We start from the raw sequence: 21,029 nt of genomic DNA, 5'->3' as shown, positions 1-21,029 counted from the left end.
AACCGAACCAAACCGAACCGAACAGAACAGATATATATATTTAATTTTTTTTCAATATTATAAATAATTTAGTGATACAATCATAACAAGACATAACCACCAAGTTGGTTTGCTTGAAACTTTTCAAGCCCCTGCGCATGGGTTCGAATCCTCATGCCTCCAGGGTTTCAGAAAAGTTTTTTAGTTTTTTTGAGCAATCAACAACCTTTTAACTTAAAATTAAATATAAATACTTTAAACCTGCTGCTGTGAGGAATCGAACCCCTTCCGTCCAGGGGGGATAATTCCTTCAAGCCAACTTGACAGGCTTTGTGTTGTTATAATTGTACCAGTAATATATTTATATGTTTCTAATATTTAATGCTTTATAAAATTTCTTAAGATTAAAAACCCTAGCCGTCACTCTCCCAATCCCATTTCGGTTTTCCCTTTTCTCAAGCACTCTCTCCCCTCCGCTATTTCCTCTCTGCCTCTCTCTCTCTCTCTTTCTCTCCCCTTCCTCTCTTCCTCCAAATCACTATCTCTCTTTGTGGATTTCGACGGTAGCAAAGAGGAGAGCCAAACCACAGTGGCAGTGGAGCAGTCCAGTGGCACAACATGGGACTGATGGGCAGTTGACGGCGGACGAGGGCAGTCATTAATCGTTGCAGATCCATGGATAATTTTTCAAGTTTTGTTGAGAGTATTTACTTTTTAAGTTTTGTTGCGTCTGTTGAATGGATAAGTTTTGAGCTTATATATCTTGGTGTTCCGGTATCTCATTATCTTCTATTCGTATTTTTAGTATTGCTGATTCACTTTAAGTTTGTTTACTTGCTGAGATAATGCAATCTGAGTTGGGATTTAATATAGCTTCTTAAAAAGTACTTGATCTGAAAGCAATATGAGCAAGTCGATACAACCTAATCCCCGAACTCGGTTAGTCGGTTGTGTTACTCGATTTTTTAATTTTTTCAATGTTCGGACAGGGGTTCGTTGCAGATCCATGGCCAATCGTCCCAGTTCGTATTTATTTGATGCAGAAATTTCTGCATCTTCAATGCTCTAACTATTGCAGATTTGTTTCAGAATTTTAAAAAAAAATCATGGAAAAAACCGAAAAAAAACCGAAACCGAACCGAAAAAAATCGAAACCGAAAAAAACCGAACCGAAAAAAACCGAAAAAAAAATGGACCGAACCGAACCAAACCGAAATTTCGGTTTGGTTTCGGTTTTAGCAAAAAACCGAACCCAGCCCTATGCAAAACCCACCGTAAATATATAGATATAAATATTAACAACTTGGATTGACGCGTGGGCGGATTATCCCTAGCAATATTATAATGCATTTGGAAGTTTCTTAGTGCATGATGGTACCAAAAGTCTTATACATTTTCGATTGAGGATCCTCTCCGGAACTTCTTTGTGAGGATCTCGAGGATCCTCCAAGTACATTCATTCATCGTACATCGTGCGGTTAGTTTTCATCAGGTACTATTTATATTTAATTTTAAATAAAAAAATTTACAATAATTTCTGATCGTACGATATACGATGACCGAATATGATTGGAGGATCCCTGAGATTCTCACAAAGAGGATCCAAAGAGGATCCTGATTCTACATTTTCTACCTTACCAAGTGACTTGTCAACCAACCGGGGGGTCGAGTGACTCGGATTGTACCTTCCTTCAAATGATCTTGGAACAAAAAGGTAAGTAGGTTATCAATCATTTGTAGCACCCAATTCTACTGTGGTCCATGTTACCATGTCCCGAACCTGCATGATAAGTAATGGGATATAGGGATGGTTTGGGAGTGAGGTGCATAAAAAAAAAAGCACCCATGAAAAAAAGCTATGAGGGTTTTACGTGTTTGGTAAACTAAAAAAAAATGGGCTTATTTTGGAAGTTGCTGTGAGAAAAAGCTGAAGCTGCTATTTGCAGCTTTGGAAAATTGGTTTTTTTTCAAAGCACACGGAGCTACAGTGCTCCTTTAATGAAAAGACCCACTATCAGACAACTTTTTTTTTTCTTCCAAAAGCACTTTTACAAAAAAGTTTACCAAACACTCTGCTGATTTATTTTACAACCGCTTATTCTCACAGCACAGCCGCTTATTCTCACAACAACTTTTTTTCAAAGCACAGCAATACCAAACCAACCCATATAGTAGTAAGGTACCGTATGTCAATGCGCATTACTTAAGAGCAAGTCCACCGGGAAGAAGAGAGCCCGGCACTTAGCCAAAAAACAAGGCTGGCACTCAGCCAATCCTCTCCACCCCGTGTTCTTGCCTGGCACTCAGCTCAAGCTGGTCTCCATACCAGCCTAAAATTGACAAAGCAATGGACTGGCCCGTATGACGCCAGCGTGACATTAGTCACCATTTTTTTTCCTTCCTTTTTTACGCGCCAGGTCAGGTCAAGGGGGAAGACCCGACTGTATTTCTTCTCCACCAAACGACTCCCCACGGGGGAAGACGACGCCAACCCCATCGTCGTCGACGATAAGCTCTGCAGAGCTGGCACCAAGATTGAATCTTTTGGTTTTGCAGGAGTTTGGTCTGATCTTGTTGATGATAGCAGAGGAGGAGGGGAAGAGTTGGAAGATAGGAGGGAAGTGCAGGGGTGTGCAGCGGTGAAGTTGAGAAATGAAGTGCAGAAGTGCAGGTGTGCAGCAGTGAAGTTGAGAAATTGAGAAAGGAAGTGCAGGGGTGGAGCGATGAAATTGAAAACATTTTAATTTTTTTTATTTCTACAAAGTCAGAAATTAAATATAAAATTATTAAAAAATTATTATTTTATAATAAATAATAATAATATTTTAATAAAATGGACTAGGCTATTTTTTGTTAGGGATGAAGATGCTTTGGTCTATTACTATTCATTGGGGTCTATTACTGTTCACTTGAGTGGATAAATACGTTGGGTGCTGGCACAAAGTCCTTAGGGGTGGACTTGCTCTAATAAGCTATGTTTGTCTCGACAAGCCTTGATGGCATGCACTATATAGCCAAAGTAAGGTACACAATGCACTCACAATTTTTTGGTCATTGACAAGACAAACCAGCTTTAGGCTTATTTTTTGAAGTTTTAGAAATGTATTATTTGTATTTCTGATTTTCACCTACTAATAAATCCTACAAATATGTATATTATCATTTTTCACTCTTAACTAACCTGACAAACAATTGAAGTAATTAGTATTTATAGGTTCATTTGGTGCGCCAAATGGAATAGGCGATCAACCAATAAAATAAACTCAAGTCCACTGCCGTTGTTAATACTAATAATGGGCATCACGGGAATTGAATTCCTATTTTGGTTACAAGTTCAAAATAGGGTGGGTTTCATTACATGTCCGTTAACATAGGTTATGAGTCCAACAGCGTCTTCCTCTCTTCTCTTCGTCGACATCATCATACTTATTTTTCCTTTTTCCATCGTCTTCATCATCATCATCTCTCTCTCAATGTGCACATATCTGGTCGTACAACTATGTGGTGGGGTGGATCGTCGCGAGCAGGGTCGTGGGGTCGTAGTGTGGTCGTCGCCAGCAACAACATGGGTGGTCACGGACGGAGTCCGGTGAAGGGGGGGATATTGAGTTGTTGGTGAGTGGTTGAGATTGTCGCACATGGAGAACACCAAATTCAGCGTCGTTATCCGTCGTAGACCCAACTCCCACTGCTTCACCGCCCGGATGACACCATCGACCTTTCTCTTCTTTCACACTTTTACTTTTCAATCCAATCCTAGTCCGGTTGAGATGTTCCTCCTCTTGTAAGTTAAAAGTCTTAGGTTGGATTTTAGCCAAATACGAATTTGAATCACATTATTGCTAGCCCATTGTAAGATTAATCTCACATCTTCCCCTGTAGTATAGATAATATCGTTTGTAAAAAAAAAAAAAAAAAAAAAAAAAAAAAAAGATGAACAGCCCAACCCATCCAATCCAATCTAATCGTAGCCTAAACAGTTTGAAATATCAAATCTTATCATGTACGACCCACCAAAGTAGCCTAAACAGTTTGAAAGATCAAATCTTATCATGTACGACCAAGGAAGAAAATATCGGTAATATCGGAAATGTCGGTAGTCCGAAAACACGGAAATATCGATGGAAATATCGGGATAATATCGATATCGATAAAAATTACATGGAAACCACGGAAATTGTAAGAAAAACTTGGAAATTTTTAATGAAACTTTGTAGGATGTTTATTTAGTCAATTATCTATTAGTTTATCACAAAAAATTGGATGGAAATGCATTGCATGATGGATTTAACTGATTTAAGTTGATTATATAGCGAGCTGACAAACATTGTGAGTGTAGAAAATATGTAGTAATTAATGAAAGAAGTTTAAACACACCATAATCATTTATATATAATTAATTAGTACAATATTTGGAGGTTTTATTTAGGATATTAAAAAAAAAAAAAGGGAAGTGAATAAAATGATGAAGAATAATGTGCCGAATTTGACAATTTAAATTTCTTACACATAAGCATGCGTCTAGGCGTTGAAGTTCCAAATTATAGTATATCAATTAACGATTGAAAATCAATACATTGAATAAGATTAAACTTTAATTTGGATGCCGATTATGTTTTTTCAACTTGATATAAAGTAAAAGTATTGAATTTTGGAAGCTAGGAGTGTGTCAATTGAATTTTGGCTGACGTGCAAGGTATCAATCTCTTCGTCTCTTCGAGGGCTACAACTTTCCTTTTTGTTTCACTCAATTTCGTTGCGTATTGAAAAAGTTATACTCATTTGAATCTTACCCAGTTTCCGGCGACCTCAGTAGATTTCGAGGCAATTTCCGGCCAAACCACAACGATTCAGACGTCGTGTGAGGTACTATTCTCTTCGTCTCTTCGAGGGCTACAACTTTCCTTTTTGTTTCACTCAATTTCGTTGCGTATTGAAAAAGTTATACTCATTTGAATCTTACCCAGTTTCCGACGACCTCAGCGACCTCAGTGACTTTCGAGGAATTTTCCGGCAAAACCACTACGATTCAGACATCATGTGAGGTACCATTCTCTTCGTCTCTTCGAGGGCTACAACTTTTCTTTTTGTTTCACTCAATTTCGTTGCGTATTGAAAAAGTTATACTCATTTGAATCTTACCCAGTTTCCGACGACCTCAGCGACCTCAGTGACTTTCGAGGAATTTTCCGGCCAAACAACTACGATTCAGACATCGTGTGAGGTACCATTCTCTTCGTCTCTTCGAGGGCTACAACTTTCGTTTTTTTCTTGCTTGATTTCGTTGAGTTTTGACAAAGTTATGGCCGTTTAAAGTGGGTGTAAAATTTCGGCCGAAATTTTGATTTTTTCCCCCATTGGGCGAGTCCCACATCGCCCATGCAAGGAAGTGAGCAATGAATTTTTCCTATAAAACTCACACTCCCCTGGTGAGATAACCAAAACTTGTTTGGTCTTTGGACCATGATCAAGTTAAGTTTTCTCAACATATTTTAAGTATTTTTTTAATAAAATATCGCGATATTGTCGATAATTTCGAAAATATCGCGATATTATCGATAATATTGCGATATTTTGACGAAAATAGGTTGGATAGTTAAAAAAATTTCGGAACTTCAAAAAAACGATAATATCGGCGATATTTTGCCGATATTATCGATTTTTTCCTCCTTGTGTACGACCCACCAAACTTGCCCATAGAATTCCAAGGGACTCGGCTGCTCTGCCCTTTCAGTTTCCATACATTCTCATTTCTTTCTATTTTGTGCGTTAAACTATGTCAACATTTTACATTAATTTTTTTTATAAAAATAATAAGATAAAAATGAATAGTAATATAAAATATTAACGTGGTTTAACCGTGACCAAACAAATAGGAGGATGAGAGTATGAGAACCGGAAGGGCAGATAAACTAGGTCCAATTCCAAGATCTGTTACACAGGTAATTGCCTGTAATGTGTAAACGCCTGTGAAACGTCAACAATTAACGTTATCATTCCTTGTAGAGAAACATTCCCTTTAACTATCCACGTGTGCATAAACGAGTTGGAAACTAATCATTAACGTTATTGTGATTTGTGCTACAACGCATCTTAGTAATCATTAATTGACGTTCTTAAAATTAGGCTTGCAAATCTACTAGGTTAATACACAGTCAGTTAACTCGACAAGTATATATTATTATGATTAAATAAAATTGTTTACGAATACAAATGATTTGTTGCTTAAGAGGTTATAAGTACAAAATCAGTGCACGAGAGGTCATGTGTTCAACTATCCTATTCTCAAATAGTTGCCATGCAAAAGTATGTTACGGAACAATTTAAATGCTGACAGAATATCATGTAACGTAAAATATTTTTTGTATAATAAAAATAGAAATGTTATACTAGGTGTTTCCAATGAATATGTTGTCATAATCTTTTGATTTTGCAAGAAATAAGCACGATCGAGGTCGATCATGATATGAATTTGCTTCCTGAATACGTTTTTTCCCTTTTTATTTCCTGATTTACTTTGATTTTAACAACATTTGAGAAGATGGCTGGAAATAGTTTTAATCGCCTAATACGAGTCACGTCAATGACTCAATCGTCCAAGATTGGGATATTGTCTATGTGACACTATGCCTAAGCTTAAGGGATACTTATTTCTTAATGTAATAATAACACGTTTAGAAAGACAGAAATATTTTTTTTTTTAATACATTGATATATTTACTTTGAAAGGTGAAAAATAAATTGGTAAACAAGATTTATGGACTCCATGCCACCTCACGTTTTTGACACAATATTAACACAAGAATTGATGTTAAACGGTAAGATAACATAGAGTTACACTTGAGAAAATCTCCTTAGTCCTTAGCATTTCTAACTCTTTTAAGGTAAAACTCTCTGTCACCTCACAGTTTAACATCAATTCTCGTGTCAATATTATAAAACGTAGTGACAAAAACATGAGGTGACAAATAATCAATAAAAAATCTCATTTTTAAGAGAGTTCCCGCAAATATTTCTCATTTATAAACCATTCCCATTCAAATTGCTAGTTTGGAATTGTGATGTAAATATCGAATCCCATTATTAATTAAAAGAGCTTTATTTTGGGATACCAAATCTCATTTATTTATTTATTTTCCATTTTCCTTCTTCAAGCTCAAAGCTAGAAACAAATAACAATTTTCTTGTTTTGTTAAATAGTCATTGACTTTACAACTAATTACGTCGTGCCAAATTCATCATAATTTCCCCCAAAACGAGTTCCGTCATTTTCATCCTTTTGCTTAACTCGCTTTTATTTTCACAAAAAAGAGGTTGCTAATAATCCGACCATAAATATTAAACCAATTTTAAAAATAAGAAACTTTTGAGTTTACGGTCACACTCTTTCTGATATTACTAACGCACGTGTTATAATTCATGTAAATGCGGCCAACGAGAACAAAAGTTTACTCTAAAAAGACGAAGAAAAAACATGACTAAGCGGGTTTCTGACATGCAAAAAATTAAAAATCACTTGCTTAAAACGGAGCACAAAGGGTGAAACTTTTGGTACCTCCTTTAACACGTGCCTAGAAAATCCCTATCGGAGCATATCTGGCATCTCATGGTATTCGTGGATGAGAGAGGATCCTCGCCGAATTCTCTTTGTGAGGATTTCAGGGATCTTCTAATTACATCACTTTATTGTACAACGTACGACCAATTTTTATTAGGTACTGTTTATATTCAATTTTAAATAATTTTTTTTTAATAATTTCTGATAACATAATTTACGATGATCAACATATATGATTAAGGAATTTTCAGAATTCTCATAAAGAGGATAACGAAAATTACTCAACATATCCACTCTACCGTGGGGGCGTTTGTTTGCCCCCACTAAGTGGGACTGGACTGGACTGGACTAGCTGTTAGTCCAATACTGTGTTTGTTCCATGCTGGGACTAATATTAATGAGATTAAAGGGGACTAGCATGGACAAAACCCTTCACTAAGAGGTCTTAGCGAGACCTCCCAATAACCATGAGACTAGCTAAGACTATCATCTCTCGTCCTCGTCATGCTCAACAACCACTCCCGATAGACTCCTCGTCATCTCCGGTCACCTAGATCATAATAAAATATTAATAATTTATATATTAAATAATATAATATTAGAATTTGTTATTATCCAGCTTCTTAGTCCAACACTGCACCAAACGCTTCACTAAGTTAGTCCAACTTAGTATAGTCTAAGCCAGTCCAGCTTAGTCCTTGAAGCTAGTCCAGTCCGAGATAGTCCGGCGCAACAAACGCCCCTGAAATGCTTCCTCCGGCCTCTGCTTTCTCCTCCAGTCCAAACCCGCACTGGTGGGACCCCGGCCCCACACCACTCTCAATTAATTAATTCAAAATTGCACATAAAAACAAAACAAGCAGTGTCCTTCTTCCTTTGTAGCCTTATAGGTGAGAGTTCAATACTAAATTAGTTTAAACCATTATTTTTTTAATAATAATTTCTTCTAACACAAAAAAATAATTTAATTGCTAAGAGATGAGAATTCAAACTCGAGATCTTAGATATACGGTCACGTAGTATTACTGTCTAATGATATTTTTCGTCAAATGTAATTGAGAGATCTTAAATCTGACAAGCAAGTTGGATACTAAGAGTAGTTCTACCGTGGGAAAGGTCCCTCCAGGGCTATCCACTATTTAATCCACCTAGTGAACAGTAATTACCCTTAATGAACGGTAATTACCTTTTGCATCTCCACCCCTACACTTGAATAACCTTGGCAATAGGTAAATAAAATAATAGTATTTTTTGCAACTTGCTGGGAATTTCCCGTGCACTTTCCACTCCCTCACTTCACTCCATCTCTTTCCACTCATCTTTCTCACTTCTCTCCATTTTTCTGAAGTTACACACTCTCTCTAGAGCTCTAAGAGTTCTCACCCACTTTCCTCTTCAAAAATTAAACAAATCAAACTCCAAAACCATGAAACCTTAATCTCTGGGACCAAAGGATCCTAGCTATACCGTTGCATGCGTCATCGGACCATCACGGTGTAAACCACCATTGAAGCCGAGAGCTTCAAGATATGAAACTCGAACCTAGGTGAGGTTCTCTATGCAAATCTTGTTTCATTATGTCTTAATGTTGCTTAAGACAAGATTTGTGGTGTTTTTCCAGTTCGAAACCAGAGGTTTAACCCCCTGAAATTTCTCTGAAACCTTGCCCAATTTTTGGTCACCTCCTCGGAGCAAACTCAGGCATGTTTATGGGTTCTAGAGCTCTTGCTTGGTTTGAATCCATTTCAGGTACTTAAATGCCTCTTTGCATGTGAAAATTAGTTGGAAATTACTAAAGTTTGACATGCATGCATACTTTTTTTCCCTATTTCTATAATATGGCAAAGAAACCTAGCCCTTGCAGGCAATTTTTCGGCAATAAAAAGGTGGCTGACGTCTGGGCGACGTCAGCCTTGCGTCACATTGCCTTCGGGCTCTCGGGCTGGCAACTTGTGCCAAGCCACTCCCTCGGGCTGGCACACGCTGGGGCAAGTCGCTTGGGCTCTCTAGCCTTGTTCCATCGCCAGTCCACTCCAGTCCACCCAGCAAAAGACCACGATGGAACTGCTCTAAGGGGAGGGGCAAGGGCTATGGGCTAAGGACGAAATATAACCCCCAAATGGAAACTATTATTGAAACTACCCTACTTATTATTATTGGATGGGTTTAAACTGAAAATTTTTCTATCCACCACGCATATTTTGAAATATAAACTCATCCAAATGTGATAAATATGGTGGTGAGCAAAACTATTCTTTTCTAGCTCATGCTAGTTTTGTCCCATTAAAAATTAACTTTTATCATTTATTGCTAAATAACATTTTAGCCTAAGCTAATTTGCATCCCCATTATTTTTTAAATACATCTTTAATTAAAAAAAGTTGAAGCATTGCAACAAACAAATAATTAAGGCCAAATAATAATTGTTAAAATTTAATCTGCAAAAGCGGCGAAAGAAAGCAGCAAGCACTCAACATTTTCCTGGTATTTTAAAAAAATGAATTTTCTAATATAACTATCACCGCCGATAAATAAAATAAAAAAACAAAAACAAAACAAAAAAACAGAGGGAATATGTCCTCTGCTCTCAGCTTCCATATAAATACGGACGCAGGTCTCGCTTGTCCCGAATACAAACAGAGTGCACTATCTCTGTTCTCTCTCTCTCCCCCCTGCTCAGCTCTCAGTAGGGTTTGTTTTCTCTCTCTAAAACTCACACAATCCAATCGAACCGACATTTTCTCTCTCCTGATTCCCTTTCCTCAGCAGCGGAAGCGGAGCGATTGACCGAGAGAAATGGAGTCGTCCGCGATACATTTGGCCATGGCGGCTCTGGTTGGAGCTTCGCTGGTGGCGGTGTCGGCCTACTACATGCACCGCAAAACCCTAACTCAGTTATTGGAGTTCGCCAAGACGGTGGAGAGGGAGAGGGAGGGGGACTCCGACGGCGGCGGCGACTCGCCGCAGCGCATGAAGAAGCGTAGGAGCCACGCGCGGCGCAAGGGCAGCGGCTATTACCGGCGGAACTCGGCGTCTTTGCCGGACGTGACGGCAATTTCCGGAGGGATTGACGGCGATGATCATAGGCGCAACGGCTGCCTTCCCGTCGACGGTATTCCGGATGGGTTGCCGAGGCTGCACACTCTCCCGGAAGGTATGGCTCAGCTGAACTTGTCACCACAGTAATCAATTTCGCTTTAATTTCTGACTTTCAATTTGATGCGTATAGCATTACGTCGTGGTTTTTGGACTGGCTTCATCACTTAGACTTGTGATATGGTTTTCATTAGATTATCAATGCCTTAATTACTCCTTCTAAATTACTATGTATTGGTATTTTGTAATATAAGTTTGTACTAATTGACATGCTAATAGGTATTGGCATAAATGGTGTATCTTTATGTTGAGAACCATAGGAAGGACACTCATTTACTTTCATTTCTTGAGCCTAACCAATGAACAATACTTTGTGTTTTTTCGGTCTGAGAACTTAGTTGTTGGAAGCCACCGCCGGTTTAGGTATGTTGTGGCTACTGTGATTCATGAAGTTACTTGATTGTCCCATGAAGAAAGAAACAAAGAAAAGAAATTGATAGTGTTCTGTGGTGGTGCAAATCTTTAACTGTCGAATAACGACGAGGAAAGATACTTACTTTGCACAACACAGATCGTATACGACAAATTTACTATATACGAAACAAACCCGATGAGACAAATTTTCTATACACGACACAAATGCGAGGAGACAAAATTTTCAAGCATATGTTATCCATGTGCAAACTGGCAAATGGATTTTAAATTTCCTCTTAACACTTAAGTGGCACTATAGGCTGGGACACGGTGGCAAAGAACTTACAATGAGATTAATGCAAGGAACGTGGAGATATTTTCTTTCACAATGTAAATTTGTTTATGCTTGAAATTGTTATCAGGATGGGAAATAATATGAAATTTTTAAATGCCTAGTGTTTCATGAGTTTCCAATTTAACCTCTGATTTGATTTCGCCTTTGAGTAAGATATTAAGGTTACTTTCTGTCATCCTCAAATTGTTGATATGAACAAACCAATGAGATAGGTGCCATTTTTCTGTGCTGTTTAAGTACAGAGTTCTTCTTTTTCAGGGAAATCTACTGAGCTTGCGAATTCAGTTAAGAGAACCGGCAGTCTTATCCGACCACCGTCTCCCAAGTCTCCAGTTGCAAGTGCAAGTGCCTTTGAGAGCGTAGAAGGATCAGATGATGAGGATAACATGACTGACAATTCTAAACTTGGCACTGTGGTGAGTTTATTCAGCTTCTGTGCATTGTCTGTCAGAGGCGGTGCAAACATCCATAATATTACTTGCACTCATGCTGTTGTTGGACTTTAGTTTTGGTCGCACATTATTATCACACAATCCAGCTAAAGTTTATTTATCAGGCAAACTATTTATGTTGATTTCTTTTATTCTTGAAACTTCCATACGGATCTCTGGACTACTTTGACATTACTTACAGGGGCCAGATGGTAAGATCATATATGAAAATTTACCGAATCATGTTAATGCTAACGGAGAGCAAATACCTATAGCTGCTACAAGTATGATTAGGTCCCATAGTGTATCTGGTGATCTGCATGGTGTCCAGCCTGATCCAATTGCAGCTGATATCCTAAGGAAAGAGCCAGAACAAGAGACTTTTGCACGACTTAAAATTACTCCAACGGGTATGATTTCTCTCTTTGCTGGATATACACGTTTTTGGTTGATTTGTTTATTTATTTCATGCATATATTTACAAATATGAGTACCCGTGAAGCGTTTTGGATAGACCTGCTGACTGCTGTATATGGTTAAACATGACTTTTTGCTGAGTAATCATACATACATACATACATACATATATACATACATACATACATACATATATATATATATATATCAATACATTAGTTCTATTAAATATATATCAATACATTAGTTCTATTAAATTTTCAATATCATTTTGAAGAAATATTCATGGTTGTACAATGTTCGTGGTCAAAATCTGAACATTGTTCCTTTCAACTTCCCCTGTTTACCATATTTGTGCTTCGTATTTGTTGGTTTTAATGATTCAATGATGGTGTTTTTGAAGTAGTTTTAAGAAGCTGATTGTAAATAGTAATATTGAAATTGGGGAGTTAGGGTGTCATCTTCATGGTTCTATCTTTATCTATAATTTTTCAGAAGTGCCATCTAGCGATGAAGCAGAGGTCTACGTGGTTCTTCAAGAATGCCTCGAATTGCGAAAAAGATATTTATTCAGTGAGACAGTTGCTCCATGGGAGAAAGAAATTATAACAGACCCAAGTACCCCAAAACCCAACCCAGCACCATTTTTTTATACTTCTGAGGGGAAATCTGATGTGAGTTTGTACTTGTTAATTTAGTAAATAAGCTATAACTCAGGAAACCTGTGTTCTTCTGTTGTCCAATTAACATTCTCCTTTATTTGGCAGCATTATTTCGAAATGCAAGATGGGGTCATTCACGTGTTTCCAAATAAAGATTGTAAGTGGCTGTTTTTGTGCGTAGTTTTTGTTTGTCATATCTGAGGGACTTTTATTCGTTTGTAGTGTTCTTTTTTATGGGTTTCATATGTAGAGATCTTGATGTGCATTTACCCTCCCTCCTCTTTTGCAGCAAAAGAAGAACTTTTTCCTGTTGCTGATGCAACAACCTTTTTCACTGACCTACATCACATACTCCGAGTTATAGCAGCAGGGAATATCAGAACTTTATGCCATCATCGGCTGAATCTTCTGGAACAAGTAAACAGACTTGTTGATAATTTTTTAATCATTAAGATGCCTTCCAATGCTTTTTTCTACGCAGCAGTAGTAATAGTTGTTTGACAATGTTTTTTTTGTCAATCATTCAGAAATTCAATCTTCACTTAATGCTAAATGCGGATAGGGAGTTTCTGGCTCAGAAAAGTGCTCCTCATCGTGACTTTTATAATGTCAGAAAAGTAGATACACATGTTCATCACTCAGCATGCATGAACCAGAAACATCTGTTGAGGTTTATAAAATCAAAGTTGAGGAAGGAGCCTGATGAGGTAATTTGAAATCATTATGCAGATATGTTGTCCAGTGGTTATCTCTTTTTTCTTCCATTTATTTCTATCAACTGTGGATAATCATTCCAAACTATCAAGTTTGTAAGGTGCTATGCATATAGTCACTCAACTGTTGGTTGCAATGAGATTTATTGTAATGTTGGTTATGTTCATGGATGATTTTCACTAATACCTCAAGTTCTGTGCTTCTTATCAGGTTGTAATATTTAGAGATGGAACCTATTTGACCTTGAAAGAGGTTTTTGAGAGTTTGGATTTGACTGGGTATTCGTTTGCCTCTTTTAATTAATAAAAAAGATACATTTCTTATCTTATTATCAATCCTTGTTCAGGTATTTGTAATGTATATTTTAAGATGCCGGATGTAATATCTTTTCACATTTGTTTCAACAGGTACGACCTGAATGTTGACCTTCTGGATGTTCATGCTGACAAGAGCACGTTTCATCGTTTCGATAAGTTTAATCTTAAGTACAACCCTTGTGGTCAAAGTAGGCTCCGGGAGATTTTCCTTAAGCAGGATAATCTTATTCAAGGTATAGTTTTTTTGTTTTCTCAACTATTATAAGGTTACTGGGTTATAGTGAAGAATTAGATATCTTAAACCATGGGCTTGAGAAGTCGTTCCTATCCACTTCAAATCAATTTTGATGAAGCTTGGTTTCTTGTCTTTGATCAATATATAAACTGTGGGATTTGATAATCTCTTCTTGAATAGGACGTTTCCTTGCTGAGCTGACAAAGCAAGTGTTTTCTGATCTTGCTGCCAGTAAATATCAGGTGCTTCCTTGCTCTTCTGTTTGCGGATGGGTTTTTATACATGTTCTAGTTTCTATCTTCTCGTCTTAGTTGCTTCTTTTGCAAGTATGCTTGTTAAGATGAGATTAGTTCTCCATATTGTGGTTGAGTTTTTAATTGTGTGATTTCTTGATTCCCCAATCTGTTATATCTAAATTCATTTAACCATAGGGATATGTGGATAAGATTTAGGTTTCAGAGTTATCCTTCCCTTGCCATGTCTGACTATGCAACCAATGGCCACTTGCGTGTCTTTGTTATCTTTCTGTTTTGGGTAGATCAGCCTCGCCTGATGCTCCATTTTTTTTCTGCAGATGGCTGAGTACAGGATATCGATATATGGTAGGAAGCAGAGTGAGTGGGACCAAATGGCTAGTTGGATAGTGAACAATGAATTGTACAGTGAGAATGTTGTTTGGTTGATTCAGGTGAATAAAAAAAATTGCACTTCTCGGTGACATTTGTAATATTCTTGGGATTGTATTGTACTGTTCCACTAAAGCACGTTTTTCAGATAAAATTCATGAATGCTACTTATACGTTTGGTGCTTGTATGTTTCTTCTTCTTTCAGCTGCCCCGGCTGTACAATATATACAAGGAAATGGGAATAGTAACATCATTTCAGAACATTCTTGACAATATCTTTATTCCACTGTTTGAGGTTACTGTAGATCCAGATTCCCATCCACAGTTGCACGTTTTCCTGAAACAGGTTTGCCATCTTGTCAAACTCTTCAATCTTTTCCCTGAAACATCTCTTTCTCTCTCTCGTGTGTGTGTTTCATGTTTTGAAGCATTTATCTATTTCCAAAATAAATGCTTGAGTTAAACATGTTTGAAATTCCAGGTTGTGGGGTTAGATTTGGTGGATGATGAAACCAAACCTGAAAGACGCCCCACGAAACACATGCCAACACCAGCACAATGGACCAATGTATTCAATCCCGCATTTTCATACTACGTGTACTACTGTTATGCTAATCTCTACACATTAAACAAGGTACACATTCTGCAGACAGAGAATTTTATAACTTACTATGTATTCTATTACCTACATTCTATTCCCCATACAAGTTGGATGAACAACTTTGACTAGGGCAGCATTCTTGGGAATCCTCCTTTTCTTTTCTTCTGCCAAAGTTGTCCGTCTCGTTCATTTTGGTTGCAAAACCAGGGCTTAGATTCACGAATTTTGGTTGTTAACTTTACATGGCTTGGTTTGCATATTTGTTTACATATTTCGATGTTTCTTTACGATGTTTATTGGTTGCTTATCTCGTAGTCTTCCTAATTGTGATAGTTCATATATGTTTGTTATAAATTGCCATCAAGTGCTGAGCTGTTGGAATTTTGTTTTCAGCTTCGTGAATCTAAGGGCATGACAACAATCAAATTCCGTCCACATTCTGGGGAGGTATTTATTAAAAGATTTATTTTCTATTTGATCACAAGTATTTCATAATGTGAACTCATTTATTCAATATTTTTCAGGCTGGTGACATTGACCACCTTGCTGCAACATTTCTTACCGCAAATAATATTGCACATGGAATCAATTTGAGAAAATCTCCTGTACTTCAATATCTGTATTATTTAGCCCAGGTAAGGAAGAGAAAATACTCTTATTTTATATAAGCGACGTATCATTTGCAATTTTTGATTGGCTGCCATGTGCTGTTTGTCTCATCAGATTGGTCTGGCTATGTCACCCCTGAGCAACAATTCATTGTTTTTGGACTACCATCGGAACCCTTTTCCTATGTTTTTCTTACGGGGTCTTAATGTTTCTCTTTCCACCGATGATCCTCTCCAAATCCACTTAACAAAAGAACCTTTGGTGGAAGAATATAGTATAGCTGCTTCTGTGAGCGCTCTCTCTCTACTCTCTACTCTCTCTCTCTCTCTCTCTCTCTCTCTCTCTCTCTCTCTCTCTCTCTCACTTAAGCTAAAGGAATATAAAGGCCCAAATATTTAGAAGTTCTTCCTTTGCAGGTATGGAAATTGAGCTCATGTGATCTATGTGAAATTGCGCGTAATTCAGTCTACCAATCAGGTTTTTCACATGCACTGAAGGTAAGTTACTGCATTACGGACATACATGATTTGTAGTTCTCACATATTGCAATTGGTTTTCTTTAGTATGTAAACCACATTTATTTAGTTTGTGATAAGTTTTTACTTCTATGATGTCTCTGCAATGGCATATAATATGTCCGATTAGTTCCTCTAGTGTTGAACTTGAGTCAACAAATTTTTTGGTGCAGTCGCACTGGATTGGTAGAGAGTACTACAAGAGAGGACCAGGTGGAAATGATATCCACAAAACAAATGTGCCTCATATCCGGGTGCAATTTCGTGACACGGTGTGGAACTTTCTCTGAGATTTCTTCCAGTCCTAGCTTGTTCTATGCTTCATCTCTCTCTCTCTCTCTCTCTCTCTCTCTCTCTCTCTCTCTCTCTCTCACACACACACACACACACACACACACACATTGGAAAATACTGAGGGAACTAAGAAATTTACCAATCACTGTGCTTAACAGATCTGGAGAGAAGAGATGCAACAGGTTTATCTCAGCAAGGTCAATATCCCAAACGAAGTTGACAGGTGAATCCCAAAGGCATATGCAACTTCAAGCCCATCTTGAAGAGTAATCTGATACAGGAGCTAGGACTGTATAGCAATTCTTGTTCGAATAATAGGTAGTTTGGTAGAAAATCTTACTGAAACGTTTTTTTCAGGTGAGGAAGTTGCACTTATGCCCTGTACCTCTGTGAAATTACGATAATCATGGAAACTCAGATTACGGGCACCGGAGAAGCCATGTGCAAACACAAGGAAAACTTTGGTTCCAAAAATGAGGTGGACCTGTATATGCTCGGATCAAAAATGCAACCAGTGAGAAAACGCCACTATATGGCCTTTAAGTCAAATAAGAAGTGGTTTTTGTACCCAAGTTAATTAGGGTTAGTTAATAATTAGCCTCAATGTAACCTTAATACCGTACTGTCGCAGTTAGTTTTATGTAAAACTATGTAAGATGTCACCATATAATTATAAGGACCTATCTATAGCAAGAGGAATGAAACTCGCTTTGTTTCGAGTTTTCGCTCGTTTTTTCACTGTACCGCATGAAATGGTTGGTAATGTTTGCCTTGTGCTCTTGCAACCTAACAGTACAACTCAAGCCGCATACATGCAGCGATCAACACCATGAACAATCAAGTCAGAATGGCTTCATGGTTGAGAAATCAAAGACGAAAAAGGACCAGAGGTGGTTTCATGAACAGTGGAGTCGAATTCGTTGATTCTATAGCCGCAGGGGGAACAGCTAATAGAACCCTAACCCAACCATAACCCAACCCAATTGCAGCGAGAACATGTTTCATAAAACTGAATACTCAAACCAATTTGGTGCTCAACGAACAGCTTAACCAACTAAACTAACATTTGATCAGTTAGGAACTGGCCAATAAAAGCAATACAAGTGTACAAATAAAATGTTGCCACTTGGCAGAATACTACCACCGGCAGGGATGAGGGTCCTCTCTGTAAGGATCCTGGGAATCCTCAAATTGTCTGTTCATTGTACATCGTGTGGTCAGTTTTAGTCAGGTCCTGTTCATGTTTAATTTTAAATTAAAGTATTTAAAATGATTTTTGACCGTACAATGTACGATAAAACGGACCCGATTTGAGTATCAGAGAGGATCCTCATTCCGCCGGCAGGACTGGATGGGCAAAGACCCTCCTCTTTCTGTTCAGAGAATAGTAATAGTTGTAAACAATGTAAATATAACATTAGTAAAATTTGAAATTCAGACAACTTTACTGAAAATTGTCGCTTTCTTTCTCTCAACCTAGATAATGGCAACTACGGAAAAAAGGAAAACGAGGATCGATCTATCGCCTCATAACGTAAATTTGAAAAGTAACCATAGAAAATTATTCACTTGGAGTGAAGGGAAAACTAGTTTGCTATTTTTTGTACTGCTTTATCTCTTTCGTTATACCTTCAGCAAGTGAATCAACATCGTTGTTCTTTCCGAAAAATTTCACAAATTCCATCTCGGGGCTCATCAAGTACCTGCACAAAATAATCATTGATTTCAATATTGGAATGACACAAACAACTATTTTTCGACTTCCACTCAAGAAAGTAGAACATAATGATTGAATACATACATGACTATGGAATGGTCCACAAGATAATCTGAGTCTTCTTCTGTTGTTTTCATATAGTACACACGATATGCACGAGCAACACTCCGTATCTCATCCGGGTTACCAGTTAAGCCAATCAGCTTTGGATGAAACTCTGAGACAGTTGAGAAAACATATCAGATAAGAAGAACTACACTACGTGATGAATGGTCATTCTTAGTATATCTATGGTGCACACTAAAATCTTGAGAAGTACCCTTCACATATTCACGGACTTGCTCAACGGTATCCCTTTCAGGATCAACAGATATGAAAAGGGGCACTATCTCAATCCCTGCATCTTTCTCTGCACACACGCAACAGACCATAAAAAATCTCAGGCATCACAGGCTTGAGATACAAAGGATCAAAGCTAAAGGTCATGCCTATTGAAATTCTATGATCTGCACTATCTGCGAGACAAGAGAAAAAAAAGGTTGACCCTCGTAAAAACGTAAGACTTACCTAATTTATCAACCGCAGCAGCTAGCTTTACTAGCTCATCTGGGCAGATATCAGGGCAGTGAGTGAAACCAAAGTACATCAATGTCCAATTCCCCAAAAAATCTTTTTCAGTCACTCGCTTCCCATCATGGTTGATAAGATTGAATGGACCCCCAATGGCAGCTTTTCCCACAGATGGTCCTTGCTTTACTTCCTTGGACGCCTTAAATATTTCTGGAGCAAAAATATAGTCAATTAATAGCAACAAAACTTATATTACAGGGAAGTAAAAATGAGAAAAATCAGATATCGAGCCTACGAGAAGAAGCGAGAAGCAATGAATTGATACATAATAATGACATTTTACTCTACTTTGAATACAAACTGGACATAAATATTCGAAATGAAGAATAATACAACGAGATATACTCAATCAAAAAGGCAACAGGTGACATGGACGTGCTTAATCATGTATTGTGTGCCTAATAGCAGTATGAGTACTTATCACTGACTTAAATCAACATGAAGCACCTTATAAACCTGCAACTTGATGATGGGTATCCGTTATGCATCAAATACAACACGGGCAAGATTTAACAAAGTTGCAGACCCACGAATTCAAGTCCAACATGCAAAACTCACATACAATCCAACTCACCATAGTAGTCTACCTTCAATATGTTGTCTCTTTTCCTTGTCGTAATAGAGTATAATTCCGGCTCCAGTCGCCACCAGCAGCAGAAAACTCAACCACGAAACGGGCTGCAAAATCGCCCACAAAATCAAACGAAATTACAATCACGTTTCCACCTACAAACATCTAAGAAAAATCGTTATACGGCATCGTATAGATTACCCCTCCGCGAATAGATTTTCCCGCATTACTACTCTCATGTGATTCCCCAGACTTGTTCCCTTCACCAGAATCACCAGAATTACCGGAATTTGCATTTTCCGAGGTTTTTGGTTCAGGGTTTCCTTGATTTTCCGCCGTAGTATTGGGTGTCGTTGAAAAAAGACATCTTTGATAAATCGCCAACGACTGCAACCCAAGCAGATACCCAAACAGAAAATGAAATAAGCTCGAGGTGTTTGGATGCAGAGAAACAAAAGCAGAACAAAGAATGCGAAAGCTTGAATATTTACTTGATTTTTCTATAGAGGCAGACTGGGTATTAGCAGAAAAGAGTTGAAGGAGACGAACCTGTCCGAGGAGTGGAAGATGCCGATTTTGGAGAGAGTCGGCGAGCGGTGGCGGTGGGTTCGGCAACCCGGATCGGATCACTGAGCGGTTGACGTGGCGGAGATGGTTAACGGTCCTGGAAATGATGGACGCCATGGATGGTGGAGTGGAGAGAAAGCTAAACCCTTTCGGTTTTCTGGCGAAGAAAGCTAAAACCCCTTTTCGGTTTTCTTATCAGATTTGCAATGGCATTTGGAGGTTTATATCTGTAACAGTGACACTGGCCCAAAACCAAAATATTTTGATGGGCTTTATGTTTTTGGTAGAGGAGTTAATACCCGTTTGGGACTAGCTTGTTTAGTATCGCTTTTGTTAAAAGTGCTTATTAGAACATGCTGAAGTAATTGTGCTTTTTAAGGTTTTCGTCACACTTTCACTGTTTCACATGGTCCGTCTGAAAGTTCGACTCTTAAAAAAACACTCATGCTCAAAGGTTCTTTCGGTAACACTCCTAATAGAAGCACGTTGAAAGTTTTAGCAAAAAGGCCCTAAAATGTACTTAAAATGCTCATTAAAATAAACACATGACTGTTTTTTTCAACCGAGTAGCACTGTGAACACTTTTTGCCAAATATGGTCGAAAGTACCTTTACTAATCTGAATGGAACTTAGATCCTTTTTAGATCAGTATTATAGAAATTCTCACATCCTAGTCGTTTATCGTATATCGTATTGTCAATTTTTGTTAGATACTATTTG

At 37.9% G+C, this 21,029-nt stretch overlaps 1 protein-coding gene and 1 pseudogene across 1 annotated transcript; one reads left to right on the top strand and one right to left on the bottom strand.

Moving 5' to 3' along the window:
* Window positions 1–10,096: 10,096 nt before the first annotated feature.
* On the top strand, window positions 10,097–17,562 carry LOC126592986 (AMP deaminase-like; annotated as a pseudogene).
* A 653-nt stretch (window positions 17,563–18,215) lies between these two features.
* Window positions 18,216–20,556, bottom strand: LOC126592987 (protein SCO1 homolog 1, mitochondrial-like). Its single transcript, XM_050258822.1, has 7 exons — window positions 20,292–20,556; window positions 19,944–20,129; window positions 19,759–19,849; window positions 19,109–19,321; window positions 18,861–18,950; window positions 18,626–18,758; window positions 18,216–18,527 (listed from the first exon to the last, which is right to left on the bottom strand). The coding sequence occupies exons 1-7, from the start codon at window positions 20,424–20,426 to the stop codon at window positions 18,419–18,421; spliced, it is 957 nt and encodes a 318-aa protein (XP_050114779.1). The 5' UTR covers window positions 20,427–20,556; the 3' UTR covers window positions 18,216–18,418.
* Window positions 20,557–21,029: the final 473 nt, after the last annotated feature.

This window comes from Malus sylvestris, chromosome 12 (assembly GCF_916048215.2).
Source record: "Malus sylvestris chromosome 12, drMalSylv7.2, whole genome shotgun sequence".
Lineage (NCBI taxonomy): Eukaryota > Viridiplantae > Streptophyta > Magnoliopsida > Rosales > Rosaceae > Malus > Malus sylvestris.
The sequence above is the reverse complement of the archived record's forward strand: the minus strand, read 5'-3'. Positions and strand labels throughout refer to the sequence as shown.

Coding starts and splice junctions, on each gene's coding strand:
- LOC126592987 (XM_050258822.1), bottom strand. CDS start 20,426: ATGGCGTCCATCATTTCCAGGACCGTTAACCATCTCCGCCACGTCAAC. Junction 19,850..19,943: donor GAAAATCTATTCGCGGAGGG/GTAATCTATACG, acceptor GCGATTTTGCAG/CCCGTTTCGTGGTTGAGTTT. Junction 18,759..18,860: donor AGTCCGTGAATATGTGAAGG/GTACTTCTCAAG, acceptor CAACTGTCTCAG/AGTTTCATCCAAAGCTGATT.